Source organism: Tinamus guttatus, unplaced genomic scaffold (genome assembly GCF_059628265.1).
Source record: "Tinamus guttatus ecotype Peru unplaced genomic scaffold, ASM5962826v1 Tinamus_guttatus_pri_ptg000540l, whole genome shotgun sequence".
In the NCBI taxonomy this organism is placed as follows: domain Eukaryota; kingdom Metazoa; phylum Chordata; class Aves; order Tinamiformes; family Tinamidae; genus Tinamus; species Tinamus guttatus.
In genome coordinates, this window is record NW_028289074.1 from 420,626 (window position 1) to 445,281 (window position 24,656).

The window sequence follows — 24,656 nt, forward strand, 5'->3', positions numbered from 1 at the left end:
AGCCAAGTGCAGGAGCAGCTCCTGTGTCAAGAGCAGCAGGGCTGCGGGCACTGCCTGCTGCTGCGGACAGCAGAGGAGAGAGGACAGAGAGGTGAAAGGCAGCGTGGAGTGGGAGGACAGAGGAGAGCTCATGGTGGGAGCAATCTGTGACACGGTAAGTCACCGGCTGCAGGGTAATGCTGCTGAGGTTTCTGGAGGGGTCTGCAGCACCCCTCCAGCTGATGACTTTCTTTTTTGAGGATTGTTCTCCCTGCTTCTACTTTGCATACGAGGAGATGCTTCAGAACAGAAATTCCCTGTCCCAGCATCACAAGGTCAGGACATCATGGCTGATTCTTCTGGAGCTGGTGCAAGACAGTGAAGGCAATGTGGGCACATAGGTTCTTCAGAGCACTGTTCTTCAGAGTAGTGTCCATGCGCCCCAGGGTGCTGTGTGCCCAGGGCAGTGATTCTGTGAGGATCAGCACTCAGCCTGCCAGGGCGCTGCAGGGAGAAGCTCTGGGTGGAAGGAGAGATCCCCCCTGGGCAGGTTCATTCTCCTGCTGAGGCTGCTGTGTGGGGTCAGGGCTGCTCACAGCTCAGCCTCACCCACACAACATATCTGGAAGGGGCTTTTCAAGAGGACACTCTTGGGAAGCTTCTGTGAAAGGGAAGGGAATATCCAGAGGCTAGGATTTTGTTTTGTATCCTTGACAAGGCAGCAAATGAATGGGACATTTTAGGTTTAGATGCCTGAAGGAGAGTTCTGCAATGCTGCTCTGAGGGATCAATAGGTCTGCGAGGACCCCAGAATATTCCTTCAACTGCCTATTCACCTGTGGGCAGCAGCAATATCCCCTTTGCAGCTCTTCTCATTCTCATTGTGCTTAGTCTCACTCTGCTCTCAAGGGGAAGGGCTCCAGGGCATTTCTGACCTCCTCTGCAGTCAGATTTCCAGAACAGCAGAGCTGCCTCTCTCCTGCCATGTGCCCATTTCCCATTGCAAGGCACAGGGTCTGAGAACCACTGCCCTGGAAGTCCACACTGTCTAGGAAGTGCAACCTGGGGATGGTGCTGCTCTGTCTCTCTCTGTCCTCCCTTGGCAGCAGTCACAGTGTTTCTCCTCGTTTCCCTGCCTCTCCTTTCTGCTCTTGTCCTGGCAGTCAGCTGGGGCTTCAGCTACAAATTCAGATACTCACCCTGAGGTCCTGCCATGGAGGTGTCTGAAGAGGGGCAATGTGCCCAGGGTGCTGGGCAGCATCATTAGAGGAGCTGCAAAGGGGTTGACTCTCCCTTTAGGAGACCCTGTGACTGTCAGGACACGTGACTGTCTCTGTTGTCCTGCTGGGTTTGTGAGGTGCCATCCAGGGCAGGATTCAGTGCACAGAGCCTTTGCCATGTCAGGAGCAGTGTCCTGTTCTCTCCATCACGTATCCACCTTGAACTTAGAGGGAGAGCAGAGTTAAATGAGTGATTTGAAACCAGCCTTCTATGATCTCAAAAGAATCCAGGTTTGTCTGGAGGAACAAGGCAGATGGACTCAACAGCACTCCTCACTGCTCCCTAAGCAGCAGAGAGCCCATTTCCATCTCTAGTCTGCTTAATGGTCACATTTTCAGAAATAGAGACATCTGTCTTTATCTGCATGCCAATAACGACATGCAAAGAACCTGACTAGATATGGTGGCAGAATCTAAAAACCTCAAAAATAAGAAATTCTGAAACAGAATGCTAAAACCCCCTGCTGCACCCCAAACTCCTTGGAAGTGTGTGTGGGAATATTAAAAGACCCTTTATCTTAAATGTGGATGCCCTGTGACATCAACTCCGAAAAGGAGAGATATCAAGAACCAGTCCTTTATACACATTGGCGTAGAGTAACTCAGGCTCCGGCTCCTCCCAGAACACTCAGGTGGAGCAGAGACTGAGAAGCTGACTGAAGGTGACAGTGTGAAGAAGGAATTACTGAGAGTTGGGACGGGGTCGAGAAGCATTTCTATGAAAAATGGAAAGTTTATTTCAGAGAAAATTTTTCTAAGCTAATATTGCCTTTTCTTCCCTACACAGTTTTCCTGAGCCCAATAGAACAGATGTCCAACAGCAGCTCATTCAGCGAGTTCCTCCTCTTGGCATTCTCAGACAGGCGGGAGCTGCAGCTCTTGCACTTCTCGCTCTTCCTGGCCACCTACCTGGCTGCCCTCCTGGCCAACGGCCTCATCATCACAGCCGTAGCCTGCGACCACCGCCTCCACACCCCCATGTACTTCTTCCTCCTCAACCTCTCCCTCCTAGACCTGGGTTGCATCTCCACCACTGTCCCCAAATCCATGCACAATTCTCTGTGGAACATGACGGTCATTTCATACTTGGAATGTGTTGGCCAGGTCTTTTTCTTCTTTTTTTTCGTATCAGCAGAGTATTATCTCCTCACTGTCATGGCCTATGACCGCTACGTTGCCATCTGCAGACCCCTGCACTACGGGACCCTGCTGGGCAGCAGAGCTTGTGTCAGAATGGCAGCAGCTGCCTGGGTCAGTGGCTTTCTCTATGCTTTCTTGCACACTGGGAACACATTTTCCCTACCCCTCTGCCTAGGCAATGAGGTGCAGCAGTTCTTCTGTGAGGTTCCCCAGATCCTCAAGCTCTCCTGCTCAGATTCCTACTTCAGAGAAGTTGGCCTTCTGGTGGCTAGTGCCTGTTTAGGCTTTGGATGTTTCACTTTCATTGTGGTGTCCTACGTGCAGATCTTCAGAGCTGTGCTGAGGATCCCCTCTGAGCAGGGCCGGCACAAAGCCTTTTCCATGTGCCTCCCGCATCTGGCCGTGGTCTCCCTGTTTCTCAGCACTACACTGTTTGCCTACCTGAAGCCCCCCTCCATCTCCTCCCCAGCTCTGGATCTGGTGCTGGCTGTTCTGTACTCAGTGGTGCCTCCAGCAGTGAACCCCCTCATCTACAGCATGAGGAACAAGGAGATCAAGGATGCATTGAGGAAGCTCATTCATTTGGTACTACTTCCTCAGAAATAAACTGCCACTGCCCATCTCTCTGCCTGTTCATGTCAATCTTGGCTTTGCTCTAATTAAAGGGGATTTTCTCATTGTGTTGCTTGAATGTTGCTCTCTCCTTTGAAAGGCGCATTTGTAATTACTCAAGGGCTTTCACTCTTCAAGACCCTGTTGCTTTGCAGGCCTCTCCATGGGCTCCGTGCAATGTCCTCATAGGTGACAAGTTAGGCAGTGAGGCCTGGATCCTGTTCTCACTTGTGGGTGTTCAGTGCTCCTGCAGGTGATGCATGGTGAAGCGGTATCCCCCAAATGACAGGACTGGAGACAGATATAGATCCCCCAGGCGACCACAGGGCATCTCCAGGGGGACCACGTGCCTTGGGGTGGGCTGTGAATCCAGCTTCAAAAACTCAGGTGGAGTCACCCAAATATAAAGGGCAAAGCCAGTGAATGTCCAGGCTAGTGATAGCTCTGTAGTCCCACAAGTGGAAGAGAGGGCCCTGCAGGCACATGGAAGGGTGCCTGCGGAGTCATTCCTGTCACCTTCGGTGTCATGGGCTGGGTCTTGGGACAAATTGAAACACATCCTGAGCCATTTGAAAAGCCCAGTGATTGCCCAGCTATTCGTCCAAGGCCACAGACCCCCTTGGAAGGGTTATCAGGTGCAGTGGTGCCTCTCCAACTGGGTCTGCTACTCACTGCAAGCACCATGGGCAGTGTGGGGTCACTTTTGGACCCTGTAGGCCAACAGTCAAGTGCTCTGCAGAGCAGCAGCAGCCACCTGGGGCCCTGCTGCTGGGCGGACCAGCACCAATGTCCCCACCTGCAGAAAGACTCTTGGCAGAGCAAGGATACACCTGGAGAAGAGGAAAGCAGCAGTTGTGCTGTCAAGGAGGAATAAACAAGAATGAGAAATCTGCTTCTAGGCAGATCACCTAAAGGCAGGCTGCTGTGTCCCTGCCAGAGGAGCCCCGCAGCAGGGACTCTTGTGCTGTGCTGGAGACAGGGGCTGGCATGGGAGGCTGCGGGCAGTCGGACACTCCAGTCCCTTAATCATCTTCATCTCTGTACACTGGACCGTCTCTAGGATTTCCACATCCCTCTTGTACTGGGGATCCCAGAACTGCACCCAATACTCCAGGTCCGGCCTCACCAGAGCTGAGGAGAGCGGCAGGATCACCTCCCTCAACCTGCTGGCAACGTTCCTCCTGATGCAGCCAGGAGCCCATTGGCCTTCTTGGCACCGAGGGCACATTGCTGCTTCATGGTTAATCTATTGTCAACCAGGACTCCCAAATCCCTCTTCGCAGAGCCGCTTTCCAGCAGGTCAACGCCTAATCTGCCCTGGTGCCTGAGGTTATTCCTCCTCAGGTGCAGGACCTGGCACTTGTCCTTGTTGAATTTCATGAGGTTCTTCTCTGCCCAATACGCCAACCTCTCCAGGTCCCTCTGAATGGCAGCACAGCCCTCTGGAGTGTTGGCCACTCCTCCCAGTTTGGTATCATCTGCAGACTTGCTGAGGGTGCCCTCTGTCCCCTCGTCCAAGTCATTGATGAACAAGTTGAACAGCACTCGGCACAGTATGGGCCCCTGGGGGACACCACTGGCCTCAGGCCTCCATCTTGGCCCCATTTATCACAATCCTCTGAGCTCTGCCATTCAGCCAGCCCTCAATTCACCCCATTGTCCACTCATCCAGCCTGCACTTCCTGAGCTGCCCTATGAGGATGTAACAGGAGATGGTGTCAATCTATGTGAGGAAAGGAGCTTCCTTCATGAAAGGAAGAGGTGAAGTGGGTGAGGAAGAAGCACAGAGGAGGGAAAGGGGAAGAGCTAAAGGAAGAGGTGGAGGGGGAGAGGAAGAAGCACAAAAGGGAGAAAGGGGTCAAGGCAAAAGGAGATGGGAGGTGGGTGAGGTATATGCACAGAGGTGGGAAAGGTGGAGAGGAAAGGGGAGAGGTGGAGGAGATGGGGAAGAAGCACAGAAAGGGGCTAGGGTGAGAGTTAAAGGAAGAGGTGGAGCGGGAGAGGAAGAGGCAAGGAGGAGGCAATGGGGGACAGCTAAAGGAAGAGGTGGAGCAGGCGAGGAAAAAGCACAGAGAAGGGTAAAGGGGAGAGGAAAAGGGAGAGGTGGAGCAGGCAAGGAAGAAGCCAACAAGAGGGTTAATAAAATAAAACTAAACTAAAACTATCCCCAACCCAACCTTCATCCTTCTGCTGGAGCTGCTCTCCTCAGAGTGCGACCCTGAGGGTGGTGCTCTGGCCCAACACAGCCTTGGTTGCCATGGGCACTGCCCCATCACAATGGCCTTGGGGACATGATGCCACCCCCATCACAAAGCCCTGGCCGTTGCCATAGAGACTCTCACGGGGTATGTCCTGGTGGTGGCCAAGGGCACCCACATCTCATCTCAGTGCCTTAGTGGTCAGCAAGGGGAGGCCCTTTGGGTCCCTGTGCCATAGTTTGGCCACCCTCATGGAACTGTATTTTGGAGAGCACAGCCAGTGGGGCCACATGTGTGTTCTACCGCTCTTTTTGGCACAGTGGACACCATGCCTCTATACCAGATCCCACTTAGGCTCTCCAGTTCTGCAAGGAAACAAACAAACAGGAGGGAGTTCAGCACAGGGACAACAAGTTGGTCAGGGGTTGGAGCACGGGGCAGGTAAGGAGAAGCTGGAAGAGGGATGTTTGTTCAGCCTAGACCAGAGAAGGCCAGGAGAGATCTTCATGCTGTGCACAAATACTTTGTGGAGGGCACAGAGCAGCAGGATTTTCTTGGAAGGCCACATTAATTGCATGGGAGACAGCAGGGAAAAGATGGACAATGGAAAATCTGCAGCGTATGAAGGATTCACAGACTTCGGTGTTGTGAAACCAAAGACCTTTAAGTTAAATGCAACTTATAGAGCTTCTGACCCCAGAGACAGCCTCCACCCTGCCTGGCAGCACGTGGAGCCCAGAAACCCAACAAACCAATGAACCAGATGATCACGCACTGGTCATGCACGAGGCCGTCCAAGGAGCTTCTTGATCATGCGCTGGCCATGGGGCTGCAGCTCCTGCCTTTCCTGCTCAGCCCCCCACCTGCCCACAAGACATTCTTTGCTACTGACCTTAGGCTGACCTCCACATCTCCCCCTTCCTTATTTAGTTTTTATTTGAGCGGTCATCACTTGATTGATTGATCATACAATTAACCATTCTACACATGATAACAGACAAAGTAGACAATTAACAGCAAGCAAAATACAATTAACCCAATAATCAAAAACTTTACAATTTGTGTTTTCCAAAGCCCAAACTGTCTTAACCAAGAAAATACTCCTATTAAACATGTTTGAAAGGGATTGTCTGGTGTTGACATGGCTAACGTTACCCATACATTTCTTGGCTGTTTGACCCAGCCTGGGACAAAGGCTGCACAGCTGCTGAGGAAAGCCAGGGCCGTACACATTGCAAAGGGACTCATCTTGGTTTCCCATCTGTCAAAACACAAGCATAACCCCTTCCCCAAGTTACTAAGTCTTTTGGACCTTCCCACTTCCCTGTAACTAGACCTTTTATGGTACCTTGGGATCTTGGCTGTAAATTTTCTGACCATTGGCCAAAGTGCTGAGTAACTCACCTGCTCATCTGCTCACCTGCTATGTTACAATTTAAAAAATTAAATACATATAAAGCTTTATCCAATCTTTCTTGGCGGCCATCTCTCTGAGCTCCCCCTCTCTGTTTAATGAACATATTTTTTAGGGTCTGGTGCGAATGTTCAATAACTGCCTGCCCAGTAGGAGAACGAGGAATATCGAAGATATGTTGAACGCCCCATTGTTTAAGGAAGTCCTGAGTTTGCATAGCACCATATGCAGGCCCGTTGTCTGTTTTTATCGTTTTTGGAACACATAACTGCAGAACATCTTAACCAGTGCTTACACACATCTTGACTTTTCTCCCCAGTATGTGACCATGCATGAGTAATAAAGTAGGGATTGGCTCAGCGATTTAACAAAGTCCATAAATTTCACAATCGGGCCATCAGCAAATCAGCAATCAGCAATTGGGCCATCTCAAACCATAGCTCCCTCCAAGCGCTTCACCAGGCCTTCGACATTTAAGGAATCTGTTCCAACATTAAGATTTAGAGTTGTGAATTTTTAAAAAGCCATGGTTGCAGCTACCAGCTCCACCAGCTGTGTGGAGCCTGGTGCTTTGGCTTGAACCTCAGTTTTCCACTCTGCATCCACTGACATTTTCCAGGCAATGGCAGCCTTTTTAGTTTGTCCTGATCCATCTGTGAGGACAGTAATACCTGAAACGGGAGTTTGCTGCCAAAGAGACCTTGCTAATAAGGGAATGTTAGGAAGTTCTGACCACAACCTATGCAGGGGATAGTGAATGTTCATTTGTCCTGCAAAGTCTGCTAAAGCCACCTGCATGATTAAATGTTCTGCTAATAATCATTGCAAATTTTCCTTGGTTGCAGGAAGATAAATGAACCTTGGATCGCTGCTGTTTAACATTCTTAAGTGCATTCTTGCTTTCTGAATTAACTGTGCATATTCTTCTGTTGCGGTGATAATTTCTTTTTGACTGTCCATGAGGTAAAAAGATCCATTCCAGCACTCGAAGTGGATCTGTCAATGACCCATACAGCAGGTGAATAAGCAAGCTGGAGCTGGCTTGCCTCCGCCTCTCGGCCTTTGGGGCAGTTTTTCTTGAGATGGCCATTCTCTCCACATTGAAAACACTTCCCTGCCTCTTCCTTTTAAGGAGGGATTTGGTTTTTCTTAGTGAAATGCACCGCCGACGCATACATGACCGGCATAGCTGTTAATATTTCTAAGTTCCCCCGCTGAACTGCCTCTGCTAAACATTTCCAGTGATTCGACCCTTGATCCCCTTTTGTAACCTCGTTATGTGGGTCTGGGGCTGTAAATCATGTTCCTTCTCCGAGTCCCTGGGGCCTGGGTCGAACAGATGGTCGCACGGAGGATCAGCCGCCCCAGCTTACGCTGGTGCTGACGGTGCTGCTGCACGTGGCTGATTGCTTTTGTCCCCCTGAAGATCCCAGGCCGTTTTCAAGGCGACCATGATCTGCCACCAGGTGCTCACATGTTTTACTGTGGCTGTATCACCTTCCACCATTGCCTCCTTAAGGCGCTTTCCGAGTTCTTCCTACACCTCTCGCTGGAGTGTGCCTTCCTTCGGGAAAGTAGGTACCTTCTCCCGAATCCACTCTAGTAGACTGACTAAATCCTTCCCGGAAACCTGCCGGTTCTCTTCATGTACCATGTGCTGCAGCGCGTCCAGGCTGCGTTTCTGCCCTTGAGACATTCCGCCTCCCGTGGTTCCCAGGCTGCTGTCCTCTAATTAGGTGATGGGTGCACACCGGAGTTCTTCCTGCTCCGTTCCTGGTTCAGCTGGGCTACGCTGCCGGGTTCGGGCTTTGTGAGCTTCCCCTGTGTTCTTGCCCCAGCTTTGGGTGCCATTTGCAGTGTCTGAAGCAATCATGGTCTTTGGTGTTGTGAAACCAGAGACCTTTATTTAAACACAATTTATAGAGCTTCTTACCCCGGAGACAGCCCCCGCCCTGCCTGGCAGCATGTTAAGCCCCAAACCCAACCGACCCATCAACCAGATGATCACGCGCTGATCACACGTGAGGCTGTCCAGTGAGTTCCTTGATCATGTGCTGGCCAGGTGGCTGCAGCTCCCGCCTCTCCTGCTCAGTGCCCCCATCTGCCGAGGGGACATTCTTTGCTACTGACCTTAGGTTGACCTCCACAGGTGGTGACTTGTGTCTGGGGCCAGGGCACTGCTCTTCCCTAGACCCTCTCCTGGGAAAGCACTGCAGGAGCAAGCACACCCTGGAGAACAACCTTGCCCATGTCCCTGGGACCAATGACAGGGTCCCTTCTGTGTGAGAACGTGACATGCCAGCAGCAGGGCCATGGCTGCCCTTTGTACTCGGAGGTCCTTTCTGCCTGAGTAGCTGATAGACTCAAACTTTTACTCTGAGGACACTGATTTCTCTGGATGGGCCAGAGGGGGCTCTTAGGCTGTTGTGATGTCACCTCAGTTTCCAGTGGTGACCAGGCAGAAAAGGCCCATGGTTTGGATTGTGTTGGCCTTTCTGCTTCAGGACCTGGTAGGCCAGCAGCAGGCCCATGGCCTGAATGTTGTTAGTGAGGTCACTGCTGTGCCAGTCCCTGATAGGCCAGCAGCAGGGACATGGCCTGGATATTAATAGTGAGGTCACTGCTGTGCCTGATCCTGATAGGCCAAAAGCATGGATATGGCTCTGATGGTGACAGTGAGGTCACATCCTTCACTGTAGACCTGATGTTATCAGGAAGCTCTGGGTTGCTTAGGTTTCTTGTGACGTCACCTCTGTCCCTGCTGCTGATAGGCCAGAGCCAGCTGAAGGTTCCAGGGCACATTGTGAGGTCACTGCTGCCACGTGCGGGATTGGCCAGCAGCAGAACCAGCCCCAGCCAAGGGCCTGTGAGGTCCCCTCAGTGTGAGCAGCTGATCAGAGGACAGGGCTGTGACATGGACTGTGAGGACACGTCTGTCTGTGTAGAGAACAGGCTGGAAACGCGCTGGCTGTGCAGGGCTGTCCCCAGAGCGAGTCCTGGAGATGGAGAAGGAGCAGCAGGCAAACGGCTGCTCCTCATCCATGGACGGGATCCCTGGAGCGCAGGAACGCACGAGGGAGGTGCGCGGTGAGACTGGAGGGAGAGGCAGCAGAAGGGATGGGACCTGCACAGAGAGCACGAGGATGGTAGGAAAGGAACCTGGGCCAAGATAGCCAGGCTGGAGCTTCTCCAGTGAGGGGACACGTGTTCCTGGCCATGGGCATTTCCTCTCACAAAAAGCAGCCCAACGGGCACTCTCTCCTGTAGCTGACACTGGTTCAGGAAGAACAAGGTGCCACTGAAGATGTCCATGGGCCTTGACAGCATTTGATGCAGCCACCCGTAGCCCGTTACCTGTTCATGTCATGTGGTGGGATGAAGAGGAGTTCAGGGGAGGAGAGCTAGAAGGGTTTCAGAGCGCAGAGCCTGGAGCAGAGATGTGGCGGGGCTGGGGTGCCTCCCATTTATGCAGCACCCTGGATGTAGATGGGATGGGCTTTCCCTACAGCCAGTGCTGGAATGTCTGTGTTTGAGTACAGGATGGAAACGCAGGATGCCCTGGGGCACTTGCCCAGCAATCACTCCAAGGGACATGGTTTTCCTGTGGGTGCTCTGCTGTATCTGCTAGAGACGTCAAAATCAAATCAAGGCTCTGCATTGAATTACAAGAGCTGCTGGTTAATCCTGGAATCTTCCCATGCCTCAACTTCATTGGGATTGTGGCTGTTGTCGTAGTTGTCATCTGGGGTCATTTCAGATGACCAAGCCAATTCCCCACCTGGACCCCAACTCATTCTCTAGGATGATGCAAGTCTCCCAGTAGCTCCATTGGAGCAAGCAGACACTGGCACATGCCTTGGACCTCCTCAGTCTTTTCCACTGTCACCAGGTGCTTCCGTGGGAGCAACTGACTCTCAACCTTCATCTCCAGGGACTGTAGTGGAGCTTTGACAAGGAGCTTGTGTGCAGATCTCTGTGCTCTGCTAACTTCCGTTTGGCAAGGGGAATGCCGCTACTTGTGTGTTTGTGGAGTTTACAGGAGGGATCTGAATACGACTTCACACTCAGATCTAGGCAGGTACTCCCCATATGGGTATTTCTGAATCAGCACCTGAACCTTGTGTCAGTGAACTCCCACTTGTCCACTCCTCGGTCTCCTGTCTGGTTAAGGGATGTGAGATAAGGCTTTCGGAGTGAGACATTTCCAACTTTCATAGATAGTCATCCTTTGATGAAATAAATTGCCGTGTTGGAATAATCTCTCTCCAATCATTAGCAAAGGACAATAGGTGATTATTTTAGTTTATTGAAGTGAACATTTCCCAGGAGGAGGGAGCACAAGGGACAGAGAAATTGGTGAGTTCAGCTGTTCCTCTGCTCCTGAGCGGGGCCAGGCTCCTGGGACGGAGGCAGCTCGTGGCAGCCTGGCAGCACTGCCCAGAGACAGCCGAGTGCAAGAGCAGCTCCTGTGCCAAGAGCAGCAGGGCTGCGGGCACTGCCTGCTGCTGCGGACAGCAGAGGAGAGAAGGCAGCGAGAGGGGAACGGCAGTGTGGAGCGGGAGGACAGAGCAGAGCTCACTGTGGGAGTGAGCTCCCAGCTGCTTGCATGGTAAGTCTCTGGCTGCAGGGCAATGCTACTGAGTTTCCAGAGGGGTCTTCTGCACCCAGGCAATTCCATCACTTGATAGGGTATGGGGCAATCGCTCTCCCCCCATCTCCAATGCAAAGGTTGCTTCAGAGCAGGATTCCCTGCCTCAGCGTCACAGGGACAGGGTGTCCTGCTTCCTTCTCCCAGGGATGCTGCAGGGCTGTGAAGCTGGGTGTGCACCCAGGTCTGCATGGGCTCTAATCCAGAGCAGTGTCCCTGTGCCCCAGGGTTGCTCCTTCCTTCCCTCCTGTCCATGCTGCTCCTGGTCTTCTCTTAGGCTCGCTTGGGTGGAGAGGATTTCAGCTGCAGTTCAGATATCAATGCTGCAAGTTATGTGAAACAGGGGTCTGCAAGGGAGTGTGGTTTTTAGGGTAACATGTAAATGCAATCATCCTCCAGCTCAAAGCAGTGTGAGTGCAGGACAGATGGAACCTGGGATGATAGAGAAGCTCTTGTCACTCTGCCCCAAGTGATAGGGAAGCCTTTCCTCTCAGCACTCGCGGCAGAAAGGACAATGTTTGCTATCTTCAAGGAGCGCTGCCCAGTTGGGAGAGGGGCATCTCAAAGAAAATAAATAATGTTAAAAAAAAAAAACTTCCTTCTACAATCCACATCCTTTAGAAATGGGTGTGAAGATGCTGAACAGCCCTGTTACATGAAAAGACATCTTATTGTGAGTGCCAGAATTACTCACTCCAATTCCCTCCACATTCCATGGGCAGAGGCCCCAAATCCTTACAACACACCCGGTCAGCACAAAACAGGATTCAAGCCAGGTAAGTGCACAGATGCCCCTTCTCCGTCCCCTCCCCCTAGTAAAGAGAGAATCAGTGTGATGTGTTTTTAATGAGAAATTGAATATTTTTTAATTTACTGTTTTTTTTTCTTGAAATGTGTTTTCCTAAAATACCACTGTTGGGGCCTTAGCACTTTTACAGGAATACGAGGAGCTGAAGTGATGAGAACTGAGGAGCTGAAGTGATGAGAACCGAGGAGCTGAGGCGGTGAGAACCGGGAACTGAAGCGATGGGAACCAAGGCCACCCGGAGAAGATAACGCTCGTTAGCAACTTTTTAATGAACTAGGCCGGCCATAGCCAGATAAGCATCCGGGAGGACCAGCAATAGAGCATCGGAAAGGAATGTCAGCCAGCTGCAAGCTAGTTATGCATGGACACTATAGCTTAACCAATGAGAATGCTGTTGCTTAGCGCGTGTGTACGCTTACAGGTGATAGAATTGTATAAAGCTACACCGTAGAGAATAGTAAACGAATTGAACCTGCTTCACATTGAAGTGTCGTTCATTCCGTCTCGCGGGGTGGGCCTCGGCATCTGGTGACCCCGACGTGATACGACCGTGGGTAGAGTGGAGCCGAGAACGCGAGGGATCCTGCAGCCAGCGGAGAAGTAGCTGGGCGCCCGGGAGAGGCGGATCGTGGCCACGGCTGACCTAGTGAGTCAGGACTGACCTGGTGAGTCAGGGGCAGGATGGGGATTGCTGCATCAGCAACTAGGATGGAAATTGCTGCATCAGCAACGGAGCGTGCTATTATAGAAAGTTTGTTAAAGCTCGCTCAAAAGACTGAAACTGAGATCTCAAAAGACGATTTAATTGACTTGCTGCTGTTTTGTAAGCAGAAAAAACTCATAGAAGAAACTTCTCAGGTATATAAGCTCGAGTCCTGGGAGCGAGTGGGAAAAGAACTGTGGGATGGTGTGCAAGTAGGTTCGAAGGAAGCTCGGCGACTTGCGAAAATATATCGTCCCGTGCGGCTAATGCTTGAACAATTGCACGGGGAGGCTCAAGTCGCTGCTGCTTTGCGAGAGGCACTCGGCGGAGAAAAGGGGGAGGAGAGTGGCTCAGGAGACTCCGAGTGGACTGAAATTATTGAACCGAATCCATACGAGGAAATGGACAATAAGGAAAAAGGGATTTCATCTCGACAGGCGTGTCCAGTAACTCTAGCTGAACGTGAAGTATGGGGGGGAGTGGATGAGTATCTTCCACCGTGGGAGGGGGAGGAACGACCACCCCCGGAACGACCACTCCCCACAGCGCCCGAAATGGACGTGGATCCGATTAAAGTACCGATCCTGAATGGGTCGGATGACGATGACAGTACCATCCAAGGAATGCGACGAGAACTTCGGGAGCAAACAGAGAGAATGACGGAGTTATTGGAACAGATGCGGCGCTTAGATTGTGGGTCCAGGGCAAGGGATGTGAAGGCAGCATATAAGGCTGCCCATAAGGCTATCGTAGAGGGGTTGGAGAATGTGGATAAACAACTGGGGCAATGGGAGGCGCGAAAAGGTACTTCTAGCTCTAAGGTGAATGAAGAGGTTATGAAACGACAAAAGGAGTGGGTACTGCAGAAGGTTAAAGAAGGGAGTATGACAATTGACGAAGCAAAAAATTATCTACAGGCAAAATTTGGTATGGAGGGTTACATTTTGGGTGGAGAGATTGAGGAGTTATGGAAGGCTCAAAAGAAAGGGGAAGCAGCTGGAGGGAGCGATCCAGATGAAGAAGGGTTGTTGTCGTGGTTCCGAGCCACTGTATGTGGAAGTGATAGTGCGGGAAAAAATAAGGATGTGGCGCCACCTATTGATCCAACTTTTAACGCGGGAGCGCGGTATAAGGGGTTGATAGAGAATGCTCGGTTACAGGGGGACTTTATATTAACTCCAATAGCAGCCCCCGTAGTAGTGGGAGCCCAGGGCCCCAAGTGGGAGCCTTTAGATTGGAAATTGGTGCGAGATTTACAAAAAACAGTGATGCAATATGGACATGATAATAAGCTTGTTCGAAACCAAGTCTCTGCTTTGTTTAAATATTCGAATATGGTTCCTGCAGACAGCAGGGCTATAATGGAACTTCTGCTTTCCTCTACTACCTATATGCTCTGGCTAGCAAAGTGGCAAGAAAGGTTAGAAGAAAAGCAATTGGAAAATCTAAATTGTAGTATGGATGATCCGTTAAGGGTCGCCACTCTCGATCAATTGATGGGAAATGGGCGCTATCGGGCACCCGAGGCCCAAGCAGCGCTTCACCCTAGAGTATTACAACAATCAAAAAATGCAGCTTTAGCAACCTTTCTTGCCCTGCCACAGATTGGAACACCTCAATTGCCATATACTAAAATAATGCAAAAGCCAGACGAGCCTTTTTTCGGTTTTGTCGATCGGCTAAAAGATGCCCTGGATATGGCACCTAATGTGCCTCCAGAGATGAAAGCAATATTGGCTAAGGAATTGGCAACACAAAACGCAAATCAATCCTGTAAACAACTGTTGGCTACTCTGCCACCAGGGGCCTCGATTATTCAAATGATAGAAGTATGTTCCCGAGCACCACTGGTCGAAGAAGAGCAGAAGGCTAAAATACATGCCGTGGCTTTGGCTACAGCACTCAAGGAGGGGAGAATATCTGGAAAGGGGGATAAAGGATTTCATGGAGTGTGTTTTCAATGTGGCCTACCAGGACATGTGAAAAGAAGGTGTCCTAACAAATTTAGAGTTGAAGGTGTGGGCCCGAAAGGATTTAATGGGAACTGTGCTAAATGTCAAAAGTTTGGGCATAAGGCAGCAGAATGTCGGTCACGATGTTATAAGAACGGTACACAGTTGCAGGGAAACGGGAGCTGCCGCGTTATGAGGGACGCGGCGAACAAATATCCCCGAACGATGGCTGCCTCTGCGAGCTCTCCTCCGCAACTTGCGGAAGTGCAGGAGTCGATTTGGCCGTGGCAAAATCCACAGTAATTAGAGATTCTGATGTGCACATATTGGAATCTACGTGCACTGGTCCCCTGGGGAAGGGCCTATCCGCTTTGGTGATTGGCCGTTCCTCAGCTTCAAAAATGGGCATTTTTGTTCTACCAGGGTGTATTGATGCTGATTACTCTGGAAATATTGGCATAATGATTAAAATTTTCAATCCTCCTATTACTATTCCAGCACTGAGCAGGATAGCCCAATTGATACCTTTTCGAGCTCTAGTTCCTAATCCTGGACAGGCCCAGCGTGGAAACAAAGGCTTTGGATCTTCTGGACCCCCCCAGGTTGCCTTTTGTGAAAAAATAACTACTCAGCGTCCGACAAGACTCGTGAGTATGGTGGGACCGGATGGTATTCGTCTTACTGATGTTGCCATGATGATTGATACAGGTTCAGATATCACTATCGTTCCCAAGTTTGCATGGCCACCTCAGTGGGATCTGCAAGAAATTGATGCTCCTGTGACAGGTATCGGAGGGCAATCTCCTACGCAGGTTAGTCGATGCTTTGTAACCATCATGGATAAAGAGGGAAACAGAGCCATGATAAAACCTTATGTGATGTGTACATCACTGTGGCTGTTGGGAAGGGATGTTCTGGCCCAGTGGGGAGTCATCTTGCAGACACCTTTTCCCTAGCGGCCATTGGGGGCAGCTTCCGCCCCACCTTAAAGTTAACATGGACCACGAAGGACCCTGTGTGGGTGGACCAGTGGCCGCTGCCAGAGGAGAAGCTGCGTTACCTAAAGGAACTAGTTAAAGAACAATTAGACCAAGGTCATATTAAGCCGTCAACAAGTCCTTGGAACACCCCTATTTTCACCATTAAGAAAAAATCAGGAAAGTGGAGATTGTTACATGATCTCCGAGCTGTTAACGCATGCATGGCAAACATGGGAGCATTACAGCCAGGGTTGCCTTCACCTGTTATGCTCCCACAAGCATGGCATTTGTTAGTAATTGATCTGAAAGATTGTTTCTTTACAATACCCCTCGACCCGGAAGACAGTGACAAATTTGCCTTTACGGTTCCTACGATTAATAGGGAAGGCCCATCGGAGCGATATCAGTGGGTAGTTCTTCCACAGGGAATGAAAAATTCGCCAACCATCTGTCAATGGTTTGTGAATTTGGCCCTGAAACCGTGGAGGAAAAATCACCCAGATTTAATTACGTATCATTATATGGATGACATCCTAGTAGCAAGCCCTGAAGTTTTACCAGCTACGCACGAAGAGGAATTAATTACTTGTTTAAAGGAATTTGGTTTGGTCGTTGCCCCTGAGAAAGTGCAAAGGCAAGCTCCTTGGAATTATTTGGGTATGGTTATCACAGAGGCTAGAATTAGACCCCAAAAGCTTAAATTGCAGACAAATATTAACACTGTTAACTGTGTGCAAAAATTAGTGGGAGACATTCAGTGGATCAGAAATTTTTGTGGTATCACCAATGAGGAAATGGAGCCGTTGTTTCAACTGCTCAGAGGAGCTAAAGAGCCTGCGGAAAAGCGGAGCTTAACTCCACAGGCTGCCACAGCCTTAGAACGAATTGAGGGGAAGATAGCCGGAACAGCTGCCTATAGATTACAGGAAGGGTTACCAATATCTTTGGTGGTTTATAATCGGAAAAGGGAGGTAGCAGTAATCATTGCCCAGATAAATGAGAAGGGAATCTTGTTTATACTCGAATGGGTTTTTCTTCCAAGTCACCTACGACGCACCTTAACTCAGAGGCATGAGGCAATTGGAATGGGAGTTTTGAAAGCCCGGCAGCGTTTACGAACAATTGCCGGTAGGGAGCCTGACAGTATTATTCTGCCTCTAAAGGCTCTGGAGATAGTCGAAGAATGGTGCTTGAACAGCGTAGAATTTGCCTTAGCCATTCAGGGAATTAAAGTGGACAATCACTATCCTAAGCATCCTCTCTTCCACACCTCTTTGGAGCTGGAAGAGCGAGAAATCCGGAGCTCAAGACCATTGTCAAACGCGATTACTGTATTCACGGATGCTAGTAGCAAAACTGGAAAGTATGGGTATGCTTTCCGGGAGTCAGATCTCTGGAAAACACAAATTCGGAAAGAGACTGCATCCGTGCAGGTCCTAGAACTAAAAGCTGTAGTTTGGGCATTTTTAACCTTTCACGATCGGCCCATGAATATAGTCATCGATTCCTTGTATGTGGTAGGCATTGTTCAACGAATTCATAGGGCAATTATAGGGCACGTAAACAACCATAGTCTCCAAGCCTTGTTTGTTCAGCTTTGGAACATCATACAACAGAGGAAGCATGCTTTTTGGGTATCACATATCCGTAGCCACACTGCACTCCCTGGTCCTTTAACAGAAGGCAATGCAGTCATAGATAGTGTTGTGTCAGCAGCAGGTATTCCTTGCTCGGTGGAACAACAGGCATCATCTTCTCATTCATTTTTTCATCAGTCTGCTCGAGCATTGCAACGCGCATTTAAAATTTCCCGAGCAACAGCTCGTGCTATTATTGCTGCTTGTCCTGATTGTGCACGCTTGACCCCTTTACAGGAAATGGGTACTAACCCGAGGGGATTACAACCAAGACAGATATGGCAGTCAGATGTAACGGAGTTTGCACCTTTTGGGCACCTCAAGTATTTACATGTTACTGTGGATACCTGTTCAAAGGCTTTATGGGCCACCCCAGCCACTTCTGCAAATGCCAAGTCAGCCTGTAAACATTGGACTCAGGCAATTGCTGTTTTAGGAAAGCCTGACATCATAAAGACGGATAATGCACCTGCGTATAAGAGTAACACCTGTGCAACCTTTTTCCAGCAATGGGGAATAATCCATCAGACGGGTATCCCTTATAATTCTGGTGGTCAGGCCATTATCGAGCGTCACCATAAAAATTTAAAACAATTACTGTTTGCTTTGAAAAAAGAGGGGGAGAAGAGTCCCTACGAGTTAATCAGTAAAGCATGTTATGTTTTAAATTGGCTTAACCCTCGAAATGATGATAGTATACCTATTTTCACCCATTTTTCTAAAAACCCAGCTGATCTTTCAGGAAAGAAGGTGCAGGTAGAAGTTTTCTGGCCGCAGAAACAGATCTGGGAAGGTCCAGTCGAGTTAATTACGTGGGGACGGGGTTATGCTTGTGTACTTGCAGGAGATGGAGCGACCTGGGTACCAGCCAAGTGGGTACGACCGTGGTTGCGGAACAGACAGGAACAATCAATGGACCAGGATGTCAGAATGGACCAGGTTCAGCTGTTTGGTAATCATCTTGATAACAGTGACAGGAATAGTGCAGGGGAAATGGCAGACAGAAATTCAGCAGAGGGAGAACATTTGGGTCACCATAGCTAATCAGACAGGCCAAAGTGCCTTCTGTCTTAGCTTGGAACGTCCAGGAGACCCTTTTCGTACTTGTTTGATAGGTGTCCCTGTTTGGCAACCTCAAGAATTCAATGGGTACGTAGCTAATTTTGCTGTGCTTAATGATACTCTATTAAATACTACTATGTGCTCTTACCGATCAAAGCGAACGGCAGAACAGTTAGACGGGTGCTGGCAATGTGAAATCATTAAAAGTCTGAATGGCACTCTGACTTCCCCGCCGGAGGAATTAGACTTGTTGGGAAGTTTGAATGCCACAAATGCCACCCGAAACGGTGGATGGGTTAGTTTTGAACTGCATAGCAAAGGTGCACTTGAAGAAAGTACATCGCAATGGGCAACAGTTAACTCGGGGCTGAAAATTAATGATGTTTATCTTCACACATATACCCAATGTAAATTAACGAGCTTCTCTGCAAAACGGCTACCACCAGGAGTGTTTTTAATATGCGGAGACCGGGCATGGAACGGAGTACCGTCCAGTCCACAAGGAGGTCCGTGTTATCTGGGGAGACTGAGTTTGTTTCACCCTAATATATCTCAAGTGATGACCTTTGTATCCAAAAGGAAGAAACGATCGATACATGAGTTAGATTGTACAAAAGTTGGGGATCCAAGATTTTGGTCAAGGGTCAAAACTATCTTCGTGTCCCTGCTTATCCCAGGGAGCACTGCCGCACGAGCAATGACTTCCTTGAAACAGCTAGCATGCTGGACAAGGAATGAATTAAATTTAACATCAGACATTTTAGATCAGCTATCGCAAGATGTAGCTAGTGTAAATCATGTAGTATTGCAGAATAGAGCCGCAGTAGATTTTCTGCTTTTAGCACATGGGCATGGGTGTGAGGATTTTGAAGGTATGTGTTGTTTAAACTTATCTGATCATTCAGAGTCTATCCATAAAAAGATTGCACTCTTGAAAGAAGGGCTGCACAAGTTGAAGGAAGAAAGTTGGGGATTAGAAGATTGGCTCAGATCGTTAGGCTTAGGACCATGGGTTACAGAAATGTTGTACCACTTGTGCGTGATCGGGATGGTTATACTCGTGCTTGTGATTATGTTACCTTGCTTTTGCCAATACTTGCAACGCTTGATGCATAATACCGCTAATTCTGTTTTTGAAAAAAGAGGGGGAAATGTTGGGGCCTTAGCACTTTTACAGGAATACGAGGAGCTGAAGTGATGAGAACTGAGGAGCTGAAGTGATGAGAACCGAGGAGCTGAGGCGGTGAGAACCGGGAACTGAAGCGATGGGAACCAAGGCCACCCGGAGAAGATAACGCTCGTTAGCAACTTTTTAATGAACTAGGCCGGCCATAGCCAGATAAGCATCCGGGAGGACCAGCAATAGAGCATCGGAAAGGAATGTCAGCCAGCTGCAAGCTAGTTATGCATGGACACTATAGCTTAACCAATGAGAATGCTGTTGCTTAGCGCGTGTGTACGCTTACAGGTGATAGAATTGTATAAAGCTACACCGTAGAGAATAGTAAACGAATTGAACCTGCTTCACATTGAAGTGTCGTTCATTCCGTCTCGCGGGGTGGGCCTCGGCATACCACTTTTTTTTTTTCTTGTTCTCCCAGGACAGTGCACTATACCCTGAGATAGCAAATGTCCAACAGCAGCTCCCTCAACGAGTTCCTCCTCCTGCCATTCTCAGACACACGGGAGCTGCAGCTCTTGCACTTCTCGCTCTTCCTGGCCATCTACCTGGCTGCCCTCCTGGCCAACGGCCTCATCATCACAGCCGTAGCCTGCGACCACCACCTCCACACCCCCATGTACTTCTTCCTCCTCAACCTCTCCCTCCTTGACCTTGGCTGCATCTCCACCACTGTCCCCAAATCCATGGCCAATTCCCTGTGGGACACCAGGGCCATTTCCTACTTAGGATGTGCTGCACAGGTCTTTATGTTTCTTATCTTCATAGTAGGAGAGTATTTCCTCCTCACAGTCATGGCCTATGACCGCTATGTTGCCATCTGCAGACCCCTGTATTATGGGACCCTTATGGACAGCAGAGCTTGTGTCAAAATGGCAGCAGCTGCCTGGAGTAGCAGTTTTGTCAATGCTCTCCTGCACATTGGGAACACATTTTCCTTACCCCTCTGCCAAGGCAATGTGGTGAAGCAGTTCTTCTGTGAGATCCCCCAGATCCTCAGGCTCTCCTGCTCTAATTCCTACCTCAGGGAAGTTGGAGTCCTTGTGATTGCTTTTTGTGTACACTCTGGGTGTTTCATTTTCATTGTGGTGTCCTACGTGCAGATCTTCAGAGCAGTGCTGAGGATCCCCTCTGAGCAGGGCCAGCACAAAGCCTTTTCCATGTGCCTCCCGCACCTGATTGTGGTCTCCCTGTTCATCAGCACAGCCATGTTTGCCTACCTGAAGCCCCCCTCCATCTCCTCCCCAGCTCTGGATCTGGCACTGGCTGTTCTGTATGCGGTGGTGCCTCCAACAGTGAACCCCCTCATCTACAGCATGAGGAACAAGGAGCTCAAGGATGCCCTGAGGAAAGTAATTTCATGGACATTATTCAGAAATGGTAATATCGGTGTTCATCTCAACATGTGAATCCTACTGTATCCTGTACCATGATTGAGCAATAGTTCTTTATGTTTATTAGATTTACTATTACTAGCATTTGTTAACATGCTGCTACACAAATGGTTGGATTTGTTCCTCCTTGAATTAGACTACTTTGTCTCATATGGTTTCCAAATAAATTGATGTCTAAGTCTGGGTCATAACTGATCTCCTCACTCTGTCATTAAAAGCAGAAAGTTCCACCCAGTGCAGTGCCTGAGGGCTGCTCTTTAGAGGAAGCTGCTTTTAAGAATAGGCTCAAGCAATTGTACCCCAAAGGCCTTGCTTCACAGGATTCTCCATGTGTTCAGGAGAAAATAGCTCAGAAATGTGTAATGAGCTCTGCATTTAGGACTCACTCATTGGTGACCAGTGACTGTGGAAGGGATGAACCTTTCTGGAAAGGTGAAGAAGCAACTCATCAGAGATGTTGTCTCTAAGCATGTGGAGGAAAGGACGGGTGTCAGCAGTGGTCAGCATGAATTCACCGAGGGGAAATCAAGCTGAATCAATTCGAGAGTCTTCTAGGATGGAAGGACTGGCTGGGGAGATGAGGGTAGATTGGTGCATGTTGTGTGCCTTGACTTCAGCAAAGTCTTGAACACTGTCTCCCATCATGGGCAAGGTCAAGAAGTGTGCGTTTAGATGAGTGGACAGCAGCTGAGGGGCAGAGCTCAATGGGTTGTGATCAGTGGTGCAGAGTCTAGCTGGAGGCCTGTAGCTCTTGGTGTTCCCCAGATGTCAACATTGGGTTAAGTCTTGTCCAGCTACTTGATTAATGACCTGGATGAAGGGGATGAGTGCACACTTAGCAAGTGTCCTTAGGGTCCCAAACTGGGAGCAGTGTCTGATACCCCACACCTCCGTGCAGCCATTCCAAGGGAAACGAACAGGCTGGAGAGCTGGGCCTCATGAAGTTCAGGGTCCTACACCTAGGGAAGAATTACTGAATGCACTGGTACAGACTGCCTGTGCCTCGTCCTTATAGTGACTGGTACTTGTGTAGGAGGAAAAAGCATCCAGGGTCACCTGAGATGGCCAAGGAAATCCACAGTGCCCTGGCACAGTTGTGGGTGACCATGGACAAATGTCACAAACATGCAGGACCAGATGCAGCTCTGCAGAGAGGGACCTGGGTGTCATGATGGATGACAAGTTGACCATGAGGCAGCAGTGTGCCCTCATGGCCAAGAAGGCCAATGGGATCCTGGGGTACATTAAGAAGAATGTCTCCAGCAGGTCGAGGGAGGTGATCCTGCCCCTCTACTCAGCCCTGGGGAGGCCATATCTGGAGTATTGTGTCCAGTTCTGGGCTCCACAGGACAAGAGGGATGTGGAGCTGCTGGAGAGAGTCCAGCGCCCTGCCACAAGGATGATCAGGGGCTTGGAACATCTGCCCTACGAGGAGAGGCTGAGGGAGCTGGGCCTGTTCAGCCTGGAGAAGAGAAGGATGAGAGGGGACCTGAGCAGTGTCCCCTCTCATGAAGTGAGAGTGTGAAGAGGATGGTGCTGGTCTCTTTTCACTGGTGGCCACCAACAGAAATAGAGGTAATGGTCACAAACTGAAGCACCAGAAGTTCTACATGAACTTTAGGAATTTTTTTTTAACAGTGAGGGTGACAGAGTGCTGGAACAGGCTGCCCAGAGAGGCTGTAGAGTCTCCTTCTCTGGAGATCTTCAAACCCGCTTGGACGCAGTCCTGTGCCACGTGCTCTAGGTGACCCTGTGCAGGGGGGTTGGACTAGATGACCTCCAGAGGTCCCTTCCAACCTTAAGCATTCTATGATTCTATGATTCTTTGTCCCCCTTCACTTTGAGGTATTCAGGTTCAGGACTGCTAGGCAGGGACTCCCATATAGCCTTCATTTTTCTTTTGCATTACCTTTTATGATACACAAGCCTGTGGTGCCTGCTCACCACAACTGGGCCTGCTGCACACAGGGCTGCGTTAGGAAGTGCCTGGACACTCAGCTGAGAGCAGTTCTAAGCCCCCATGACTCAGCCCTGTTGTGGCCACCTGTGGAATTGTGTGTCCCACTGTGGTACACCCAGTGCTGCAGCAATGAGGAGGAACAGGACAGGCTCCAGAGGGGGTCTGCAGAGATGGGGTTGGAGACCTAAAGCGCATGGCCTGTGTGGAGAAGCTGAGGGACATGGGTTTCTTCAGCCTGGTGAGGTGTTACAGCTAAGGCGAATATAACACTGGCCAGTGACTGCTAGAAGGGTGGTTTCAGAGATGATGGAGCCTATTCTGGCAATGGGAAAGAGCATGAGAAGTTGAAAGAGCCACCAACAGCAGCTTGAAATGTGCAGACTGCACTTCAGGAAAACAAGAAATTTCACTTCAAGGGTAGTTCACTTCAAGGGCGTAAGAGATCATGCAGAAGGTATCTAGGATCATCCCATGCCTCTGTTTCAAAGAACAGTGAACAAGACCTAGAGACATCATTTGAGATGGAGAGATCGTGGGCTGAGAGCAAGGTGGGAAGCAGTTTGGATGTCTACAGGCTGCAGGCAAACAGGCACAGAAATAGCAAAGTATATCAGAGCCGGAGCGGGAGATGGCCAAGGTTCATTGCCATGGCCAAAAGCCTCCAAAAGAACTAGGTCTATGTCACCTTTGCTATGGCTGGTGTCTCTGATATTGAGGATTGGGAGAGGAAACTTCTTGCTCATGGCCACAGGGTCTCCCTGCCTGCTTTCCCCCAGGGACACAAGGTGTGCTGCCCTTGGCCTTGAACACCCCCACTCACGCACTGACCCAGCAGGAGACCCGAGCAAAGCATGGTGGAAAGGACCCCCCTACTCAGAGTCTGGACACCTGTGTTTGGCCAAGGTACTTGAAAAACACGTGAAGTGTTAACCTGGCATCAGAGCAACCTGCACTTTGTCTATGCTTATCTGCAATCAGGGCCTCCAACTTTCTGCTCTACTCAGCCCCTGGGGAGACTTTGCTGCTAATGGTCCTCAAGAGGACCAATTAACTCTCCAAGAAAGTTGGGCATTTGCTTCTGACTGTAACTGCTGGAGAGATTTCCTCAATCTCCTCCTTGAGGTTCTCAACCTCCTGGAGGTTCATAGACTCAGCACCAAATACTCCCACGGCTCATTAAAATAAAAAATTATATATCTAAGGATATGTCATATTTTTCTTCAATCTTCAATTCTTGTGTGGCTAATTGGAAAGCAATGTATTGAAATGAGGCAGATTTCAATGAGCACCTGAAAAAGAAGGATGGCTGCTTTTCAGCTTTCTTTTTTCATTCTGTTTTCAGAAGAAATCTGACCACATTCTCCAGTTCCTACAGTGTCTCCCAATGAAGCCTGCACATGTGAGAAAAGCAAAGTTTTTGAGAGGAGACCTGTATGGACAACCTTCCTGTTCACATCCCCAGCCCTGACATTTCTCTCCTCAGCCACTGGGGACTTGGATAGCTCTGGTTCAAATCTAACCTTTTTCTGCTCCAGGCTGTAGCTGAATGTTACAGCTGTTGCAGTTCATCCAGGCTCCTATGAGTTAAAAAATCTAGTCACCTGTATGACAAGCATAAGATTCATCCTCTGTCCTAAGAAACAGAATGCAATCCTGATCACTATGTTGCGTCCAAATTGCCTCCAAGGAGGTTCCCAGTCTACAAGGAA

The 24,656-nt window shown here is 49.6% G+C and overlaps 1 protein-coding gene across 1 annotated transcript; it reads left to right on the forward strand.

Annotated features, from left to right (window-relative positions):
- The first annotated feature begins 2,069 nt into the window (after nt 1–2,069).
- On the forward strand, nt 2,070–3,005 carry LOC148592689 (olfactory receptor 14C36-like). Its single transcript, XM_088534104.1, has one exon. The coding sequence runs from the start codon at nt 2,070–2,072 to the stop codon at nt 3,003–3,005; it is 936 nt and encodes a 311-aa protein (XP_088390230.1).
- The last annotated feature ends 21,651 nt before the right edge of the window (nt 3,006–24,656 follow it).